Source organism: Coffea eugenioides, chromosome 5 (genome assembly GCF_003713205.1).
Source record: "Coffea eugenioides isolate CCC68of chromosome 5, Ceug_1.0, whole genome shotgun sequence".
In the NCBI taxonomy this organism is placed as follows: Eukaryota; Viridiplantae; Streptophyta; class Magnoliopsida; order Gentianales; family Rubiaceae; genus Coffea; species Coffea eugenioides.
This window is the reverse complement of record NC_040039.1, coordinates 47,830,007-47,847,085: the sequence shown is the minus strand read 5'-3', so window position 1 is coordinate 47,847,085 and position 17,079 is coordinate 47,830,007. Positions and strand designations below refer to the sequence as shown.

Sequence of the window (17,079 nt, the reverse complement as noted above, 5' to 3'; positions counted from 1 at the left end):
AAAAGCAACATGACGTACTTATCCATTCGAGTCTCCGGGATAATACTCCTAATATTTGCACGATACAGTCCAGATGGTGCGCGGCGCGGACGATGGAGGAGTTGAACCAACCAAGTAGATTTGATGACTGCAAAACCACCATCAGCGGACACGATCATGCCTCTTTTGACTTCTTACATAATGTTTCATGATCCTTGTCTATCTGGCTTACGTGGTGGTACGTACTATATGATTACCTCTTAAGCTATCCTCGAAGAATCTATCTATGTGCAAGAATAAAAATATGAGAAATATGTAAATGCTTATATAATTGGTTATGTCTAACGACCAACTTGTGTTGTCAATATAAATATGTAAATGTTTCTGAAAAATCTTGATGTCAATCGGGCTGATGTCTTATGAATGAGTAAAGAAATGTGTAAGGTAACTCATTAATGGCCATGTTATGGTGCAAGTTCTTTGCAATATTTGTGGATTGGTTCCGATTTAAGTTCTTCACATATCCTTTTTCCAAATGTATCGAAAACAAAAAGGTTGAAAAAACGCAGAGAGAATTGAGAAGCAATTAAAATCATCAGAAACGAAGAATGATCCAACCATTTTTTCCCACTTTCTATACACGACGATGACGATTTTAGGAAGCATCTTCCGATACCGAAAACAGAAAGATGATGAGTTGCAGATGATGCAATTCCCTAGGGTGGAATAAAGGGTTCGTTGCCCTGTTTTGCTTTTGTTGGTCAATCCAGGCGAAGCTTATGCTAATGGCGAAACTATAAGAACAAACCCATGACTGGATGATTGACTAAAGTCGGCAGCCATACTGTCAGGGAAAGGTTTAAGTTTAAGAGGCAGCACTAAAGTTTTTGGGACGAATAACAGACATTATTCACATGTATGGTACTGCGGATGACTTGGGAAAAAGCAGAAAATTGCATATAAATGTAGGGAGACGACAAACTTTTTTCTGTCGGAGTTATCTGCTTAGCCAATTTTTAACAAAGCAGCCTTTAAAATTGAACCTGGTGGAAGAATGTCCCATCACCTGATCTTCCAGCTTCATTTGTCTGTCTAGCTTTGTCCTATATATGGGAGAATTGGGTCACTGGATAACTACTCAGTTCACTTGTTATTTAGACATTGCCAACTCTCTTGGCTTACTTGATAACTATAGGAATCAAAATTTGCTTGTGCTGATCTTTTCATTCTGATGTACAGACAGAACTTCGAAAGTATGTCGAAGTTGCATAGAACTGTGAGATTTCTGTTGCTTGGTATGATCGTATCCTTCATGTTTATTGCGACTTCAGGGGCTCGTCTTTCTCCTGGATTCGAATCTACTGCACAAAGGCCTGGAGGCAACCCTCATTTGACATGGCATGAGTTTGGGATTGATGAAGCCAAGTTGGAGTACTATCGGAGGAGGAAAATCCTGGATGGTGCCACCATGAGAATGGCACCAGGAGGACCAGACCCTCAACATCATTCTGGAGTACCACCAGCATTGTCGTAATTATCATTGCAACTCAAGCTACAATTCGGACCAACCCAAATCTTTTGTTTGCTCACCTTTTTGCTCTCTGTGTGTGTGTGTGTCAAATTCTCTAAAATTTCATATAATTGAACTCTTGATGTCATGGGGATTATAAAAATATGATTCACATGGTCATAATTTTGTACTACTATTCCTTTTACTCTATTAATTACTAAGTCTTCAATTTTTGCTTGTATATTGTGCGTGATGTAGTATTTGTAGTGGGATGGAAGGAATAAATTAAGAGATACATTGTTTAATGAGTGAATAAAATTTGTTATGTTTTACCACATTATCCTTGTTTTTAACTCTATTTGTTGTTTTAGCCAATAAAACATTGATTTAATGGTTAAAGTTAAGACAATAGGTATTAGAGGTCTTGAGTTCAAATCCCCCGTCACCTTTCTATTTTTTAAGTCTCGCCCTTCCTATATTTTTGTTGTTTGGGTGTTTACCTATGTGGTTTTAGGAGCTATATTGAGGATCTGATAGCTGGTACTGGTGATTGTCGAGACACAAATACAAAGTTAAACTCAGAACTGAGAGTCTGCCAAAGGGCTATCCTCTTCATCCACAGCCGACCCACAAACAGAAAATATCGGGTAAAATCTGGTGAAGTGCACAATGAGCAAGATGATACTTCTGATTCAAGCTACAAAACAAGGTCAATGACACTTGGTCAAGTTACAACGTGAATATCCAAGATCCAACAACTTAAATGTTATTCTCCAAGTAGCGTTCGGGAAAGCAGGTTCATGCATGATTCAAGCTCTGTCACATTGTATGAGACCATCAATACTTTCCAATATCTTTGCGTTCTCAACGAAATAATTCCGCAGCTTCCAATGATCTTCAACATTTTCAAAGTTATCAAATTCGACTTTTTTTAGGGTATGGTGCCAACATTTGAAGGGTACGGATGGGCAACAGGGGACACCCTCCACTATCAGGGGAGATTCACGAGTGAACTGAATCAGAAAAGCAAATGAAAATCAGAACCAGCAGCCAGTCTAAAGAATGAATTTATGACAAGGCTAATTATAAGAAGTTTTCTAAGAGAGGGCAAACATTAAACCAAAAGAAAAAAAACAGAAGATGTATGTTTGCCAAGATTCTACCTTCGTGAGTTTTAAGGACAAGGTACTATATGTTTTCAAAAATAGAAGGTTCATACTACTGTGTACCCATACCTTCTAGTATTAGCACTAATGACCAATAAGAATTTCAAATTTAGGTAATTTTCGGGTATTAGCATAAATTCACCAAAAAAATCAAAGTCGAACATATATTTTTTTTCCTGAAAGAAACAGTAATTAAAAACCAATAATCATCCACCACTCACTTCCAAGAGAGAGATAAGATGCTTCATCAATAGGAAACATACAAACATAAGACCATACTTTGGAAGGGAAATTGCATACCTTGACAGTTTTCTCATCACAAGCAAGATTAAGGTCTAGAGTATCCAAACAAGGAGCCATCCAAAGAAGAGAATCCAAAAGGTCCAAAATCTTTGATTTATCCACTCCATCTGAATTAACAGTCAAATGCTTGACATCATAGAGTGGCGGACACAGGTCTTTTGGGAGGGACAACTGCAATATAAAAGCAAATAATGGCATCAGATTAATTGCACTACTAGAGAATTAGCAAGATTAACGGTTGCAATAGGCTGTCCCTTAAGGATATCAACCTTGTTATCTTAACAAAAAATAACAACAAAAGATAGTGTATATATAAGCATGTCATTCAAGATATTGTATGTCAAACAAATGTAACTAATACCTTGAGTAGCTCGCCAGTAATCAATCTAATGACCTTTGAATGATTGAAGTTTTGGAGAAACTCCACAAGTTCATTATTCAATAGAACCTCATCAGTTCTCTGCTCTATATCCAGGGAAACCAACTCTTTAGCTACAGCTTCTATGGAAAGAGATACTGAAAGGCTGCCACAATAATGGAATTCAGATAAAAGAGGGGCATCCACTTCAGTCTTAACAAGGTTCTTGCATGAGTCAAGCTCCAATACTTTAAGATGATTACTCGAGATCTTAACCATTTCCAGTCCCTCACAGCCAATCAACCTGAAAACCTCAAGGAGGGGAAGATTGCAAAAAAGGTCCTCTACCCACTTATTATCGCAGGTTAGAGAATATAAAACTAAAACCTTCAAACTTTTGCAAGAATTCACATCAACCAGGGATAATGTGCCCAGACCATGGTGATTGAGGCACTCAAGATTTGGTGCTTGAATCTGAATTTTGTCAAAATTCTGGAGGCAGTTACGCGTTCTGATCTCTTTCAATTTCAGTAACCCAAAAATTTGTAGACGATCCAAACCAAGGCAATAATCAACACTCAGAAACTCTAGCTCAGGGCAGCTCATGATCAGAAGCTGAAATACTCGATGATCCATATCAGTCTTGTACAATCGCAACTCACGCAAAGACGAAAGGCTTATTATACCACCACGTGAAGGCAATTTGAGTTTGAATCCTCCTAACTCAAGCTTATGCAATGAACACCAAGTATACACAGCTTTGGGCAAGGTATAACACGGCTTGCCCCGGTACGTTCCGACCTTAAATACCAATTCCTTTATGTTGCAGGCACTAAGTTCTTTCGTCAACCTGATAATGTAAGGTGTCAAATCTAACAACTTATAGCTATGCGACAGTCGAAGACAGAACTTTTGCACGCCTACATTCTGCTCCTGCCTTTTCTGAATCATGGATTCAACACCATTCAGTAGCTCTCTTATTTTGTCGAATACAGCTTCCTCATTTTCGTTTCTTTTTGCAACAGGGAAAAGACTCCCATCTCCATAATTCAATGAGTGGAGCATGGCAACTGCATTATTCCAAGTCTTCGACACAACAGACATTTGAATTGCTTCTTTAACCTCAAGGAAAGACAAAATATGCTGCAAAATGGGTTCAGGCAATTGCGAAATTTGATCCGTCGCATCATCAAATATCCCTTCTTCCATTACTTCTTCAATACAGAAATCTACATAATTAAATTCAATCCCATTATTCCATTACAGTAATTTTATTGCGGAAAATAAACTCTAATTTCTCAATTCATCAAAAAAATTAAGAATGAATCAGGAATCTATACCTTTATCTACATAAACAGTATCCATAATCCAACGCATAGTATATGAAAATGGTAAAAATTGCCGAAAAATTATTCACTCAAATTTCAACTACCATGAGCGAGAAAAGAAAGGGTGTGATTGATTAACTTGATTGTGAAAAATAAAAAACATAGAAGCGTGGAATTAACAGGAACAGAACAAGGCATGAGAAGGTAAACAAACTATTATAACAAGAGATAAAAGCAGTACCTTCAGCCAACGACGTTGTACGCGCTCTAATTCTCTGGCTGCCCTAATCTACAACGGGGAGTTTAAATTTTGGGGTGAAAAGAAAAGAGATTTGGGAAGCGAAAACGCCGGGCACTTGGGCTTCAGTACGGAAAAGACGGGCTAGTATATAACTTTTTCGTGAAATTCGTTTCTTTTTTAGTTTTGACAAAAAAAAAAAAATTCAATTTCTAAGCTCGTCGTTTAAGAAAATGAATTGACAAATAGGCCCCAAACTAATTCGAGAAGACAAAATGATATGTCGAAAAATACGCTTGTAATGTAAATAAATAATTTTTTGGATAAACAATTCCTGTTCGAGTACAAAGTTCTAATGTTTGATAAATCAACTTGAAAAAATGCTTAGAAGTGCTGAAATAATTTTTCAAATCCTAAACGGAACTTAAGATTAAGTATATAGTAAATCATATTACGTGACGAGGTTAAAGACAAATAATTCCTCCCCAAATACAAAGTTTTAATTTTATATGAATCAATTTTTAAAAATGCTTAGAAGTGTTGGAATAATTTTTCAAATTCCAAACGAACTTAAAATCAAATTATTTAGTAAATCATATTATGTGACAAAATTAAAGGCAAATAATTCCTATCCAAAATACAAAGTTCTAATTTTATATAAATCAATTTTAAAAATGCTTAGAAGTGTTGAAATAATTTTTCAAATCCCAATTAGATCAAGTCACATATTAGTAGTATTATGAGACGAAGTTAAAGTTGATTTGGAAAACTATTCCGTACAACCAAAGTGCGTCGGACGGGAACAGCCAACGACAGAACAAAACACTTACAATCCAAAAAAAAAAAAAAATTTCCCTATAAATAAAAACAAATTGTCGATACCCTTCGCACGTGGAGAACGAAAAACAATCGCACAACCAGCGCTTGTGAATCACCACAACTGAGACTCCGCCCTCACAGCTGACGTCACTCAGCCACCCGGCCGCTAGAAATATCGTGAATCGTGAGCGCGTCTAATAAATATTTTTCCAAAATTAGGAGTTTTAACCCCAACAAAAATGGAAAATTAAAAACCGGGCGAGTAGCGTTCGGATCTACCACCACCTCACTTCTCAATCGCACTCTCTCTCTTCGCCTTCTCTCTTTCTCTCTCTATTTGCCCCTCTCCTCTGTTTCCTGAAAACAAACCCTAAAATTCCAATTTTTATTTCGATTTTTCACCCCTGTTTTTATTTTATTTTTATTTTATAAAAATATTTTCTAAAGGAAAAAAAAACTTGCAGATCCACCTGTCTTCAAAAAATTTCATCTTCTTTCGGTTTCAACTATTTAAAACAAAACCCTAGCCCGTAGGATTCCGATTTTTGTTTGGTTATAATTATAATAGTTTTTTATTTTTGTTATTTTGATGGTGTGTCAATCGAACTAGGGTTTTTGGGAATCTGATTTTGACGTTTTTATTGAAACCCTAGCTGTTTGGGAATTTATGTGATTTCTTAATATCTAGGGTTTTGAGGGCTGAAAGATTAGGGCTTTTTTTTTTCCTGATTTAGATGTTTGTATGGATTCAGGGACTTTAGGGACTAATGATAGTAATTCCGATTTGAATGTTCGAGAGAGGGTTCGGTGGGGGGATAATAGCAAAGTCTATACCCGAAGAAATTTCAGAAAAAAGGCCCAATTAGAATCTGCAAATAACGATTCTGCCACCACTTCCACCACCGCTGCTGCCGAGCCGACCGCCGCCGCCGCCGCAGCAGCAGCGTCCACCGCCGGTGACACAGAGCCCACCTCTTCGTGCCCCGCCAAAAATGAATCTTTTGGCAAGAACGCGACTTTAGAGCTCTCCTCGGCAGAAACCTTAGCTGCCCAAAATGGAATTTGTTCGCAAGAGCAGCCGCAGTCGAGATCCGAGGGGGAGCCTTCGACCTCAGACGTTGTTCGACCGCTGCCGGAGGAAGGCACCAGTGGCCAAGAGTTGTTGCCCAGTGGTGGAGAAGACCCGATATCTAATGGTGACAGAGAAGACCAAGAGGTTCTGCCTGACGTGCCAGAAGCCGTGCCCAGTGGTGGCAGAGAAGAGCCTTCCCCGAGCAGTGGCCGTGAAGCTCTGCCTGAGATGCAACCTACTGGTGGACAGGAAGAAGTATTGCCTAATGGTGGAGAAGATGAGCCGCCCCGGTGCAATGGCCCAGAAGCTGAGCAAGAAGCGCTGCCGAGTACTGCTAGAGAAGACCCTCCTGAGCGAGAGCAATCAGAGGTGGCAGTGACTGCGCCAGTTGATGAAGTACCAGAGGTTACTGGCAGTCATGGGCCCGGGAATGGTGCTGCCTCTGGGGCTTTGGTGAATGGGTTTCGGAAGCCCGTTATTACTAGGGTTGATGATAGGGTTAGGATTAATATAACAAGATCGAGATCGAAGGATGAGATGAGGAAGCTTAAGAGGAAGCTAGAGAGCGAGCTTGATCAGGTTAGAACTTTAGTGGGGAAGGTTGAAGCCAAGGAGCATCAGCTTACTGCTTACAGTACAAGTAATGTTAACACTAACTCTAGGTATGTCGGTGGCAGTGTTGGTAATTTTGGCGGTTATAATCAGCCACAGTTGTTGAGGGCAAATTCGGAGGTTGGTACATTGGGACATCAATATAGTCGGCCACAGTTACTGAGGGTGAATTCTGAGGCAGGTTCTGGGGGATATCAAGAAACAAGACCGTTTCGGCACTTGAATGTTTCTGTGATGGAGAATAATCATGGGGCGGCTGAATTTGTTGAGAAGGAGAAGAGGACGCCTAAGGCTAATCAGTATTATAGAAATTCAGAGTTTCTTTTGGGGAAGGATAGATTGCCTCCAGAAAGCAATAAGAAGTTGAAGCTCACTGCAAAGAAACATGGAGGTGACTCAGAATATGGGTATGGCTTTGGTTTTGATAGGAATAGAGATAAGGTGTTCAAGAGCTGTAGTAATTTGCTTCAGAGGTTGATGAAGCACAAGCATGCCTGGGTGTTTAGTGAACCAGTGGATGCCAAGAAGCTTAATATACCTGATTATCATATTATTATTAAACACCCAATGGATTTTGGTACAATCAAGACTAGGTTAGGTCAGAATTGGTACAAGTCTGCCAGGGAGTTTGCTGAGGATGTGAGGCTTGTATTTCGTAATGCTATGACATACAACCCGAAGGGACAAGATGTCCACACAATGGCAGAAGAGTTGTCAAAGATATTTGAAGATAGGTGGATAGCTATAGAGAAGGAACATTTTCCCTATCAGATGTATTATGATGCAGGATTGCCTATTCCCACACCAAGAAAGGCCCCTCCTCATTCCTTTACTCATATTCCTGCCCCCATTCTTGCTCCTTTTTCAATCCCTCCTGCCCCTTCAATGAGGACATTGGATAGGTCAGAGTCGATGACTGTGCCTGTTGATTCCAGATTAAAGCCCACCTATTCAAATCTTCCTCACACAGGTAGAACACCGGTTCCAAAGAAACCTAAAGCCAAGGATCCAAATAAAAGGGATATGACTTATGAGGAGAAGCAGAAGCTTAGTACAAACCTCCAGAGCTTGCCTTCAGAAAAGCTAGATGCTATTGTTCAGATTATCAAGAAAAGGAACACAACCCTTAGTCAGCATGATGATGAGATTGAGGTGGACATTGACAGTGTTGATGCAGAAACACTATGGGAGCTTGATAGATTTGTCACCAACTACAAGAAGAGTCTGAGTAAGAACAAGAGAAAAGCTGAACTTGCTCTGAAAAGAAGAGCTGAAGCTGCACAGGCTGTTCCAACAACAGTAAGGAATATAAGTCTTGTTTGTTTTTGTCTCTTATTTTCTTGTTCATATCATGAATGCTGTAGGTAGAGGAAGGCATGTGAACAGTTTGTTCAATAAAGTTTATTGTTTTTACAGCTTTTGATTTATATCTCCCATAATTCCTGGTAGAAACTAGGTCTTCAAGTTTTCTTGACATGTGTAGAGTATTGAGGAATTGTAACTCCCCTTTCTAGGATTTTTTTCCCTTGATTTTCTATGCCGTCCCTGAAAACTCGCTATTCTGGCATTGCAGAATCCAATCCCAGCAGTTGTGGAACCGCAGAAAGAAAGTAAAGCAGGTATCATCTTGTCTACTTTTCTAGTCAAAATTAGTATAACATGGCTTGTGTCAAATGTCTAATCAGTAAAGATCTTGCATTTGAATGTTCGCTTATTAACACAGATGAGAAGAATAGTCCTCCTGTTGTTGAAGTCGAAAAGCAAGGTGACAATGCCAGTGGATCTAGTAGTTCAAGCAGTTCTAGCAGTGACTCCGGCTCAACTTCAAGTGGTACTGATGATTTAATTTCCTCTTGCTATCTTTATTGCTCCATTCTGTTACTTGTTTTTGCGTTTGATACTTTTGGTGTCATAACATTTTGTGCTTGGCTTTTGACTATGTATGTATTGAGGTATTATGGTATCCTGCCTGCAGATTCTGACAGTGATAGTTCCTCTGCCTATGGATCAGATGCAGGCCACTCACCCAAAACTTGAATGGTACCTAGCAGGTAAGAACAAGCCAATTGGCTGGTTTTTATAAACTTTGGAAGCATTTGTTGCAAAAGTTTGGTAGCTTGCTCTACTTTTTTCCTTGTTCTCCCACTTCCTTTTCCTTTCTTTGTAATATTTTGTGATTGGTAATTGGACCAGGAAATAAGTATTCTTCCATGTTCAAAACATGTCTACTCCACGCAAGCTTGAGTTGGTTTGTTGTGGCTGAAGCTTTTTCAGTATGGACGAACCACAGCCTATGTGTACCAGGAATTGTGTCGATAGGAATCTCACATTTGTTGTCTATTGTAAGTAGGTTTTATTGTTGCACGCAACTTGCTTTAGGTTGCAGATTTGTTCTTGCTTTTTGCAATGGTAAGACCTGTTGCTCAAGTTAGGTAATTTATTAATTTAAGGGTGTAAGCACAATTCATGAGGCTGTTGATGGGGTCAGGTTGTATGTAGCTTGTGTTAATCAGGAATGTATACGTTCTAATTGGTTATTATTTCCTCTTGGGATCAAGACTCTTGGCTTGTGAATGCATTTAAACCTCCATAATCTTGTGAATGGATATCAATTAGAAGGTGAAGGGGATCTCATATTTTGTTTGCAAATCATCTCCACATGCATAGGTGTAGAGTTTGTTGAAGGATGTGTGTATTGGAGTTGTTTGACTCTCTGACATTGGGTAGTAGCTGCCTCAAATTTAGTATATAAGTGTACTCATATTGTGAAAATTAGTGCAAGGGATATCAAGACAGTAAAGTCACAACAGCCAACAAGTTTTACCTGATGGGTTCTGCTTTTCACATTTTGAATTACAGCGTGCTTCTAAGTTGATGGAGATTTTCATCCCCAGGGGTTGGTATGAGAAGGCTCCTATACCATTGAGTGTCTCATGTAGGTGGGCACGCTCAGTTGAGATTTGGGTGCAGAAGGAGCCGGGGGAAGATAAAACCACTAGGGTGAATTCTGAAGTGTTTAATAAATATTGTTTGAAATTTATAGCTTTCCTGCAATGTGTAGCTTGATTTGATGTACTCTTCCATCTCCTAATGGGTTAGTGATTTAAATATTATTTTATGTTTCTCTACATTTTGGTTGGACAATGCCAGAGATACATTTTTTATTTCAGGAAATATTTGATTATTTTTTGGTTGTGTGGGGCCCCTAGTAACTCCTTGCACAAGATTAGGAGCAATTAAGAAATGCTTTCCTGGCCAGACTCTGTAGATTTGTGAGAAACAACTTTGTGTTGAATTCTGGAATGCCATTATCAAACTGCATTAGTCTTCCCTAGGGTAACCAAGGCGTAATGAAGAAGGTAGTTTGTATATCTGCTTTCTCTTGTGAGTCGAGTCAATTTCAAAAGTGTGAATTCCTACTTTCTGTTGCATATTGGATTTTGAGGTCTTGTTGCTTTGTATTGCTTTTCTCAAGATATATTTTTCTGTAGTCTTTGAGATTCAACTTGAGATGGAAGATGATCTGATTATTTTTCTTTTTTCCTGAGAAAGCTCTGTTCAAATATATATCAAATTATGCATTTCATGTTTTTGCAGAAAATTTCATATACGGGAGCTGGAATCTATCTGATGAATACTTCCGAAACTACTACTGCCTCTGTTTTGGTGATTTTGTCCAAGATCTGTTAGATGATTTCTTGGCTGGCAGAAATGGTGCCGCATTGTTGAGACATATAGCTGATGTGGATTTCTTTTTGTTCTCGGCATTTTCCAACGTTGATCTGTTAAACTGGTCTCTTCAGTTAAGAAGATTGTGTATGATGTTTTTGATTGATAATGGTGCCATGGAAATATATCGAGATACAGGTTGCCAACACTGCTACCAGTTTCACTTATCAAGTCTCAAGGTAGGATTTATCTTATAAATTCGGAGCTTGGTTACTGTTTGATTTATTTAGGGCCGCTAGTGATATAAGCTAGTTTAGGATCATCATTAGAGCTAGACCTGGATGGAGGAACGTTTCAGGGCTACTTTTAGAGTAGTTTGATGTGTAGACTGTATTGCCTGCTCGGACGTGTTATTGCGTATTGTATCATACTACCAAGCTGTTAAAGTAGAAAAAATAGTTTTTATGTTATCTTTGTACAGATTTCAACTCGAAAGCACGTCTAGCCACAAAACCTTTATGTAAATTATCAGTGTATTGAGCGGGGGTGAAAACATTTATGTGCGTTGTTATGTTCAATTTGTGTGGCTGAACTGTCCTCGTGATTCTCAAGAAAATACTCTTAGTATTTGGTTCACGTTTAGGAACATGAGAAACAAAGAAGTTTCTCGTGCCAAAAACAAAAGAAAACAATTAAGAAAAGAATTAATCTGCTATATATTGATAGTATTTATACTTTCACCGTTAAATATATGATAAATCATCTAAATTTAAATTTTAAATTTTGCATGTGTGTCATGATTCAATTATAATGTTAGTATGTATTGTTGGTGTATATAAAATTAACTGGAAAAAAAGGAAAGAAAGAAGGGAAGGAGATGTACTAATGAAATCATGAGAAAAAAGAAATGTACTAATGATGTAATGATTGAGGAATTAATAGTTTTTCTTTACATTCATTATTTTCTTGACCAATTCATTGAATATGTTTCCAACAAAACACATTCCTCATGTGGGAGCTATACATTCAAGTGGTAGATTCCAGTGTTCTACACACTGAATTAGATAATCCAAACGGCTAAAACTCCAATTATTTCTCCCAGAAAAGTTACTCTGAAGAAGATTAAACAGTTCGTGTTGTAATTATATCGTAAGAGGATTCTAAAATAGTTTTGAGGGATCAAAATGGCTATTTATTTTGCATTCCTCCAAAATCGTAACGTTGTCTTATTTTGAACCCTCCTAGTTGTCTGAAAGATGGTCAAGACGGATTCTCTGCATTCTTATCGCGCAGCTTGTTGCCATTTTGTCTGGAAAGATGGTTAAGACGGATGCTTTGAATTTTAATTCCGCAACTGGCATAAAACTTCATAAAGTTTCATTAGCCACCAAAAATATTTTACAAATCCAGAAACGTTTGGGAGGAGACTTCAATTTGGTTGTGGATTCAGAATTACCGGCTTTTTGCACTTGCACAGAATTCAAATTTAGGATACCGGTCGTAATGAAATTACGAACTAAGTTGCATGTAAGACCTCAGAATTTTAATCATAAACCTTCATTTCACTCGGTAACGACCCAAAAATGAAATTGCTCACAAACGTCTTGCTAGCCTATTATCAGGAGACATTGGCAGCAGGTGAGATTTTGTCAGGGGTAGTCTAAAGGCAACATGTTAGCTAATGATATAAATGCATAGATCGAAATTTGGCTGACCATTGTAAATTGTATAGTATTGGACATAAGTGTCCAATAATGTAAAACAAGAGGCACATCCTCATCGAGTTTGCTAGGGGTATTATTTAAAGGATATTCTGTCTACTCTGATTCCCTACATCAACTATGCCCAGATGTCCTTAGCAGCAAACAGGGCACTCCAAATGGATACAACATTTGGCACAAAAATGGCAAAATTGTCATAATAAAGCATTAAAAAGGTCATTTCAACTCTGGTTCGCGAACTTGATTCCCTTCTCAATGGATGATTTAAGCTCTGGCTTCAAAGCCTCGAGGCCTTCTTTCTCATAGTCTGAAAGTGGGCCTAACCCCAGCACTTCCTCCACACCATTCTTACCAAGTCTCACCTGATAGAACAAGCAATCATTTCACAACATCCACATAAGAAGAACACAAGATAATGCAAAAGCACCATGAACATCTGATGGACCAGTGTAAAGAAGGACAAGAAACAACAATTTGAAACTGCTCCCTTTGGCCTAGAACTTGTGAGATTCTCTGACTTATGAGGAGACTCAGAATTTCCCCGTTGTTATCAGAAGCATTTCACAGATAAGTAAAAATGGGTTGTAACCTAGCTACAGACTCAAAACACGTCTATGACTCGAAGAATTAATGAAAAAGCATACATCTCCAAAAGAAGGAAGGTTGCCTAAAGAGGCAGGTCAGGCTAGCTACATAAAGCTTCCCCTTCCAAGTGAACAACAATTTAAAACTACTCCCTTGGGCCTATAAGTGGTGAGACTCTCTGACTGATGAGGAGACTAAGAGTTTTCCCTTTATTTATCAGAAGCATTTCACAGATAAGTAAAAACAGGTTGTAACCTACCTACAGACTCAAACGCGTCTATGACTCAAAGAATTAAATAAAAAATCTTATATCTCCAAATGAAGCAAGGTTGCCTAAAGAGGTAGGTCAGGCTAGACACATAAAGCTTCCCTTTCCAAGTTAAGAGGGGCTAGTATCAACAAATGAAAAGTTAAAGAGGGGCATTACCACAAAGGACATCAATGTATGTACCTTGGATGCAAAGAAAGGTAGCTCAGTGACACTTGACTGCACAAATGAACACTCTACAACATCTGGAACGCCATTAAGGCCCTTCAAGCAGGCATCGGCAAATATCGCACCAGCATAGCTGCAGAAATATACTAGTTAGGCAAAGGACAAATCATAAATCTCTTAAACATTGCCAATAGGTGTAACATGAATCACATGATAAATTTGACAACAAAAATATGAGATCAAGCATGAAGCTGCAAAAAAGGGATTTCTCAAGGTGCACACACAGCCACTGAACTTTAGTATCATGACCTGCAGACAATATGCTCTTTACTAGTCTTCCAATACACATTTCAATAATAACTGTGGCAAGATAATAATAACTACCTCATGTTTGCAAGCAGTTCTAGCACGCAAGCTTAAGAGAAAAAATGATCCATTCTTTAGAATAGAAATATTATGCTCATTATACATAAGATCAGCATATGCTTATATCTATGAGCATTCTAGTGCAACTAAGCTGATGGTTTGAAACAATTACAAGAAGCAAGGATGTGGGAAGAAATAGCACTTGAACACACAACTACCACTTAGCCACCATGAACCATGTGCATGACCAAGCTACAGCAGGATTTTCGAATCATGCAAGAATTTAGACCTGATATTAAACTGATATTATAATTTCAAAAGAATTCTTGTACACTTTCTTCACCATACAACCAAAGAAAACCAACCTCCGTAAATCCGTCAAACATCATATCGATATCTTCCATTGAAACACAGCATCATGAAGACTTGAAACAACAGAAGAATGAAAGACAACTTACGCCATTGAAAGGGTAGCCGAACCCTTTCCAGCCTTAGCTTCAACCACCTCTGTTCCACCATCCTGTGTTCTTTTTGTCAAAGCCTTTATATCCTCATCTGGCAAATTAGCTTTAGGAGTTGCCTATAGTTGTGATGCAAATCAGCCACACATGGCTCAGCCAATGGCAATGAAAACATCATATGTAAAAACAAAGAAAAAATAACAAAAAGAAAATCAGTGATAGCAGCAGCATGATGGCACCTGTGAGAACAATGGTAGAATCGTTATACCAGCGTGACCTCCAACAACAGGTACGTTAACCTCTGGAGGAAAGGAGCAAGCATTTAAAGGTAAGATAAGGCCAGAATAGACTACTTCCCAAAACCAAAACATGACAAAGAACGAGTAAGACACTATTACATACACCACACTATAATCCAAGGCCTAGCAGATATACCTGCAACATTGACTTTGGCCTTCCCAGCATAGAATGTCTTCGCCCTGACAACATCGAGTGTAGTGACACCAAACAACTTTTTTTCATCATAAGTCCCTGCTTTCTTGAAGACCTCAGAAGCTATGGGGACAGTAGAGTTTACAGGATTGCTAATCATATTAACAAGTGCCTGATTCATACAGAACCCAAAAAGGTTAGGACCGTAGCAGCTTTTCACTCGAGTATTAAATCAATCATGAAGCCAAATAGATCATACTCACATGCGGGCAGTACTTGGCAATGGCAGTGCAGAGAGATTTCACAATCCCAGCATTGATGTTAAAGAGATCATCGCGAGTCATACCAGGCTTCCTGGGCACACCAGCTGGAATGATCACAACGTCAGATCCCTCCAGTGCCTGTCCTAGTTGCTCTTCTCCCATAAAACCAACAACCTGCATGAAATACAACCCAATCAGCCTCAGCAGCCAACTATAAACTTTGGAAAAATTTACCAGGAAGCAAACTCAGAACTTCAGTCAAAAGAAAAATACAGTCGCACATCCAAGTTACTTATCATGCAAGAAAGTCAAATCCTCTTTCGCGACTTCTAAACACCCCATCAACATCATGCAAGCAACAAGTTAGAGACGAAATTTGATCCATATCTAATTGAAATTACCAATTCTATGTGCCACGAGTAAGGTAACTAGAAGCTACTACACTACCTCAGCAGTCATCTGAATTCATCTGAAAACCGCACCGACTGCAACCAAATGAATAAAATCCAGCAAAGCTAGTATGGCGTATATTATTAGAGTGGCGTGGCAATGAACGGAAATGTGCGTCAAATAAAACTCTAAATCCCCAAATTGTACAAAATCATAAACCCTAGCGTTCAAATACAACAGTTAAGGAATTTCCATAATTCAAACAATCGAAATTGAGAAACTGGTAAATCGAGTTTGAAAATGAAGAGGAATAAAAGGACCTCAGATCTGGTATTGATGTGGCTAACATCGGCGGCAACACCAGGAGTGCCAGCTATATCGTAGAGGGCGAGCTTGGAGACGAGAGGATTAAGCTTCATAAGCAAAGCCAGAGGCTGGCCGATCCCTCCGGCGGCACCCAAAACGGCGACTTTCCTCTCGGGAGCAGATTCCGATGCGAATCCACGGCGAACTCCGTAGGCTGACGTCGTAGAGCTCATCAGATTAGATGAACTTCTCTTGAGTACGGATCTCAACATTGCTGTCCTCATTTTCACTCTCTGCTTCAAAAATGAAAGCAGAATCTCAGCTCCAAATTGTGCAGTGGCGGAGAGAAAGTGAAAAAGGAGCGCTTTATCGAGCGAGCAAGTGGGGGTGGCTTTTGATACTTAAATGGGGGCTTGGGGGTCTTTATTTACTAGGAAGATAAAGTAGAGGAGGGGACTTGGGCCGGAAAGTATTCGACTTTCGCCTTCGAGGAGTCCGCCTTTTCTTCTCCACTCTACTTTTGATTTGATAGTCATCCAAAATTTGCCAACGAAGCCTTAGGTTGTGTTTGGATTGCATTTTCTGTCATTTTTCATGGAAAAATTATTGTAGCGATTTGATATATGTGAGAAAAAAAGGTGATAGAGAAATGTGATCACAGAAAACGATAATATTTTCCGACGAAAACAAGCAATCCAAGCATGACCTTAAATGTGAGCAGTACACTACTTTATTTAGTTTAAGGTAGGAATTCCTGCCAAAAAAAGGGCAAAAAAAGGGAAGAATTATGTTGAACTACTTTATGTTGGTTTCATCTGTAACAAGTCAAATACCTTTGCTCAATTCTGTCCATGCTCTTTGATATAATTAAAAACAGCATTTGGTTAATTAATTCTGCGAAGATCAAGTTTATGAAAGATATTCACAGGGTGGTGCAAACTTTATTAGCTTTGCTAAGAGTCATGTTCATGATGATTATATTATGTTAGCTCATGATGTACACAAATAGCAATTTGGCCCAATATTATACAAACAACTATATGAAGTACCAACAAGAATAGCAAA

General features: G+C 38.7%; 3 protein-coding genes across 4 annotated transcripts; 1 reads left to right on the top strand and 2 right to left on the bottom strand.

Annotated features, from left to right (window-relative positions):
• Positions 1 to 2,149: 2,149 nt before the first annotated feature.
• LOC113770819 (F-box/LRR-repeat protein 13-like) lies at positions 2,150 to 4,989 on the bottom strand. The gene is made up of 4 exons (XM_027315408.1): positions 4,886 to 4,989; positions 3,320 to 4,545; positions 2,956 to 3,129; positions 2,150 to 2,502 (listed from the first exon to the last, which is right to left on the bottom strand). Exons 2-4 carry the CDS (start codon positions 4,523 to 4,525, stop codon positions 2,299 to 2,301), a joined length of 1,584 nt encoding a protein of 527 aa, XP_027171209.1. The 5' UTR covers positions 4,526 to 4,545; positions 4,886 to 4,989; the 3' UTR covers positions 2,150 to 2,298.
• A 1,007-nt stretch (positions 4,990 to 5,996) lies between these two features.
• On the top strand, positions 5,997 to 11,526 carry LOC113770214 (transcription factor GTE4-like). 2 transcript variants are annotated; one of them, XR_003468399.1, is made up of 6 exons: positions 5,997 to 8,684; positions 8,959 to 9,004; positions 9,109 to 9,216; positions 9,361 to 9,436; positions 9,579 to 9,727; positions 10,983 to 11,526. XR_003468399.1 is itself a non-coding variant. In XM_027314618.1 (5 exons), exons 1-4 carry the CDS (start codon positions 6,444 to 6,446, stop codon positions 9,420 to 9,422), a joined length of 2,457 nt encoding a protein of 818 aa, XP_027170419.1. In that variant the 5' UTR covers positions 5,997 to 6,443; the 3' UTR covers positions 9,423 to 9,436; positions 10,983 to 11,526. The 2 variants fall into 2 exon arrangements, 1 of the variants encoding a protein (XP_027170419.1); XM_027314618.1 differs by lacking the exon at positions 9,579 to 9,727.
• A 1,202-nt stretch (positions 11,527 to 12,728) lies between these two features.
• Positions 12,729 to 16,533, bottom strand: LOC113770139 (malate dehydrogenase, mitochondrial). The gene is made up of 7 exons (XM_027314519.1): positions 16,029 to 16,533; positions 15,319 to 15,492; positions 15,059 to 15,227; positions 14,863 to 14,924; positions 14,621 to 14,742; positions 13,812 to 13,929; positions 12,729 to 13,137 (listed from the first exon to the last, which is right to left on the bottom strand). Exons 1-7 carry the CDS (start codon positions 16,296 to 16,298, stop codon positions 12,997 to 12,999), a joined length of 1,056 nt encoding a protein of 351 aa, XP_027170320.1. The 5' UTR covers positions 16,299 to 16,533; the 3' UTR covers positions 12,729 to 12,996.
• Between the last annotated feature and the right edge of the window lie 546 nt (positions 16,534 to 17,079).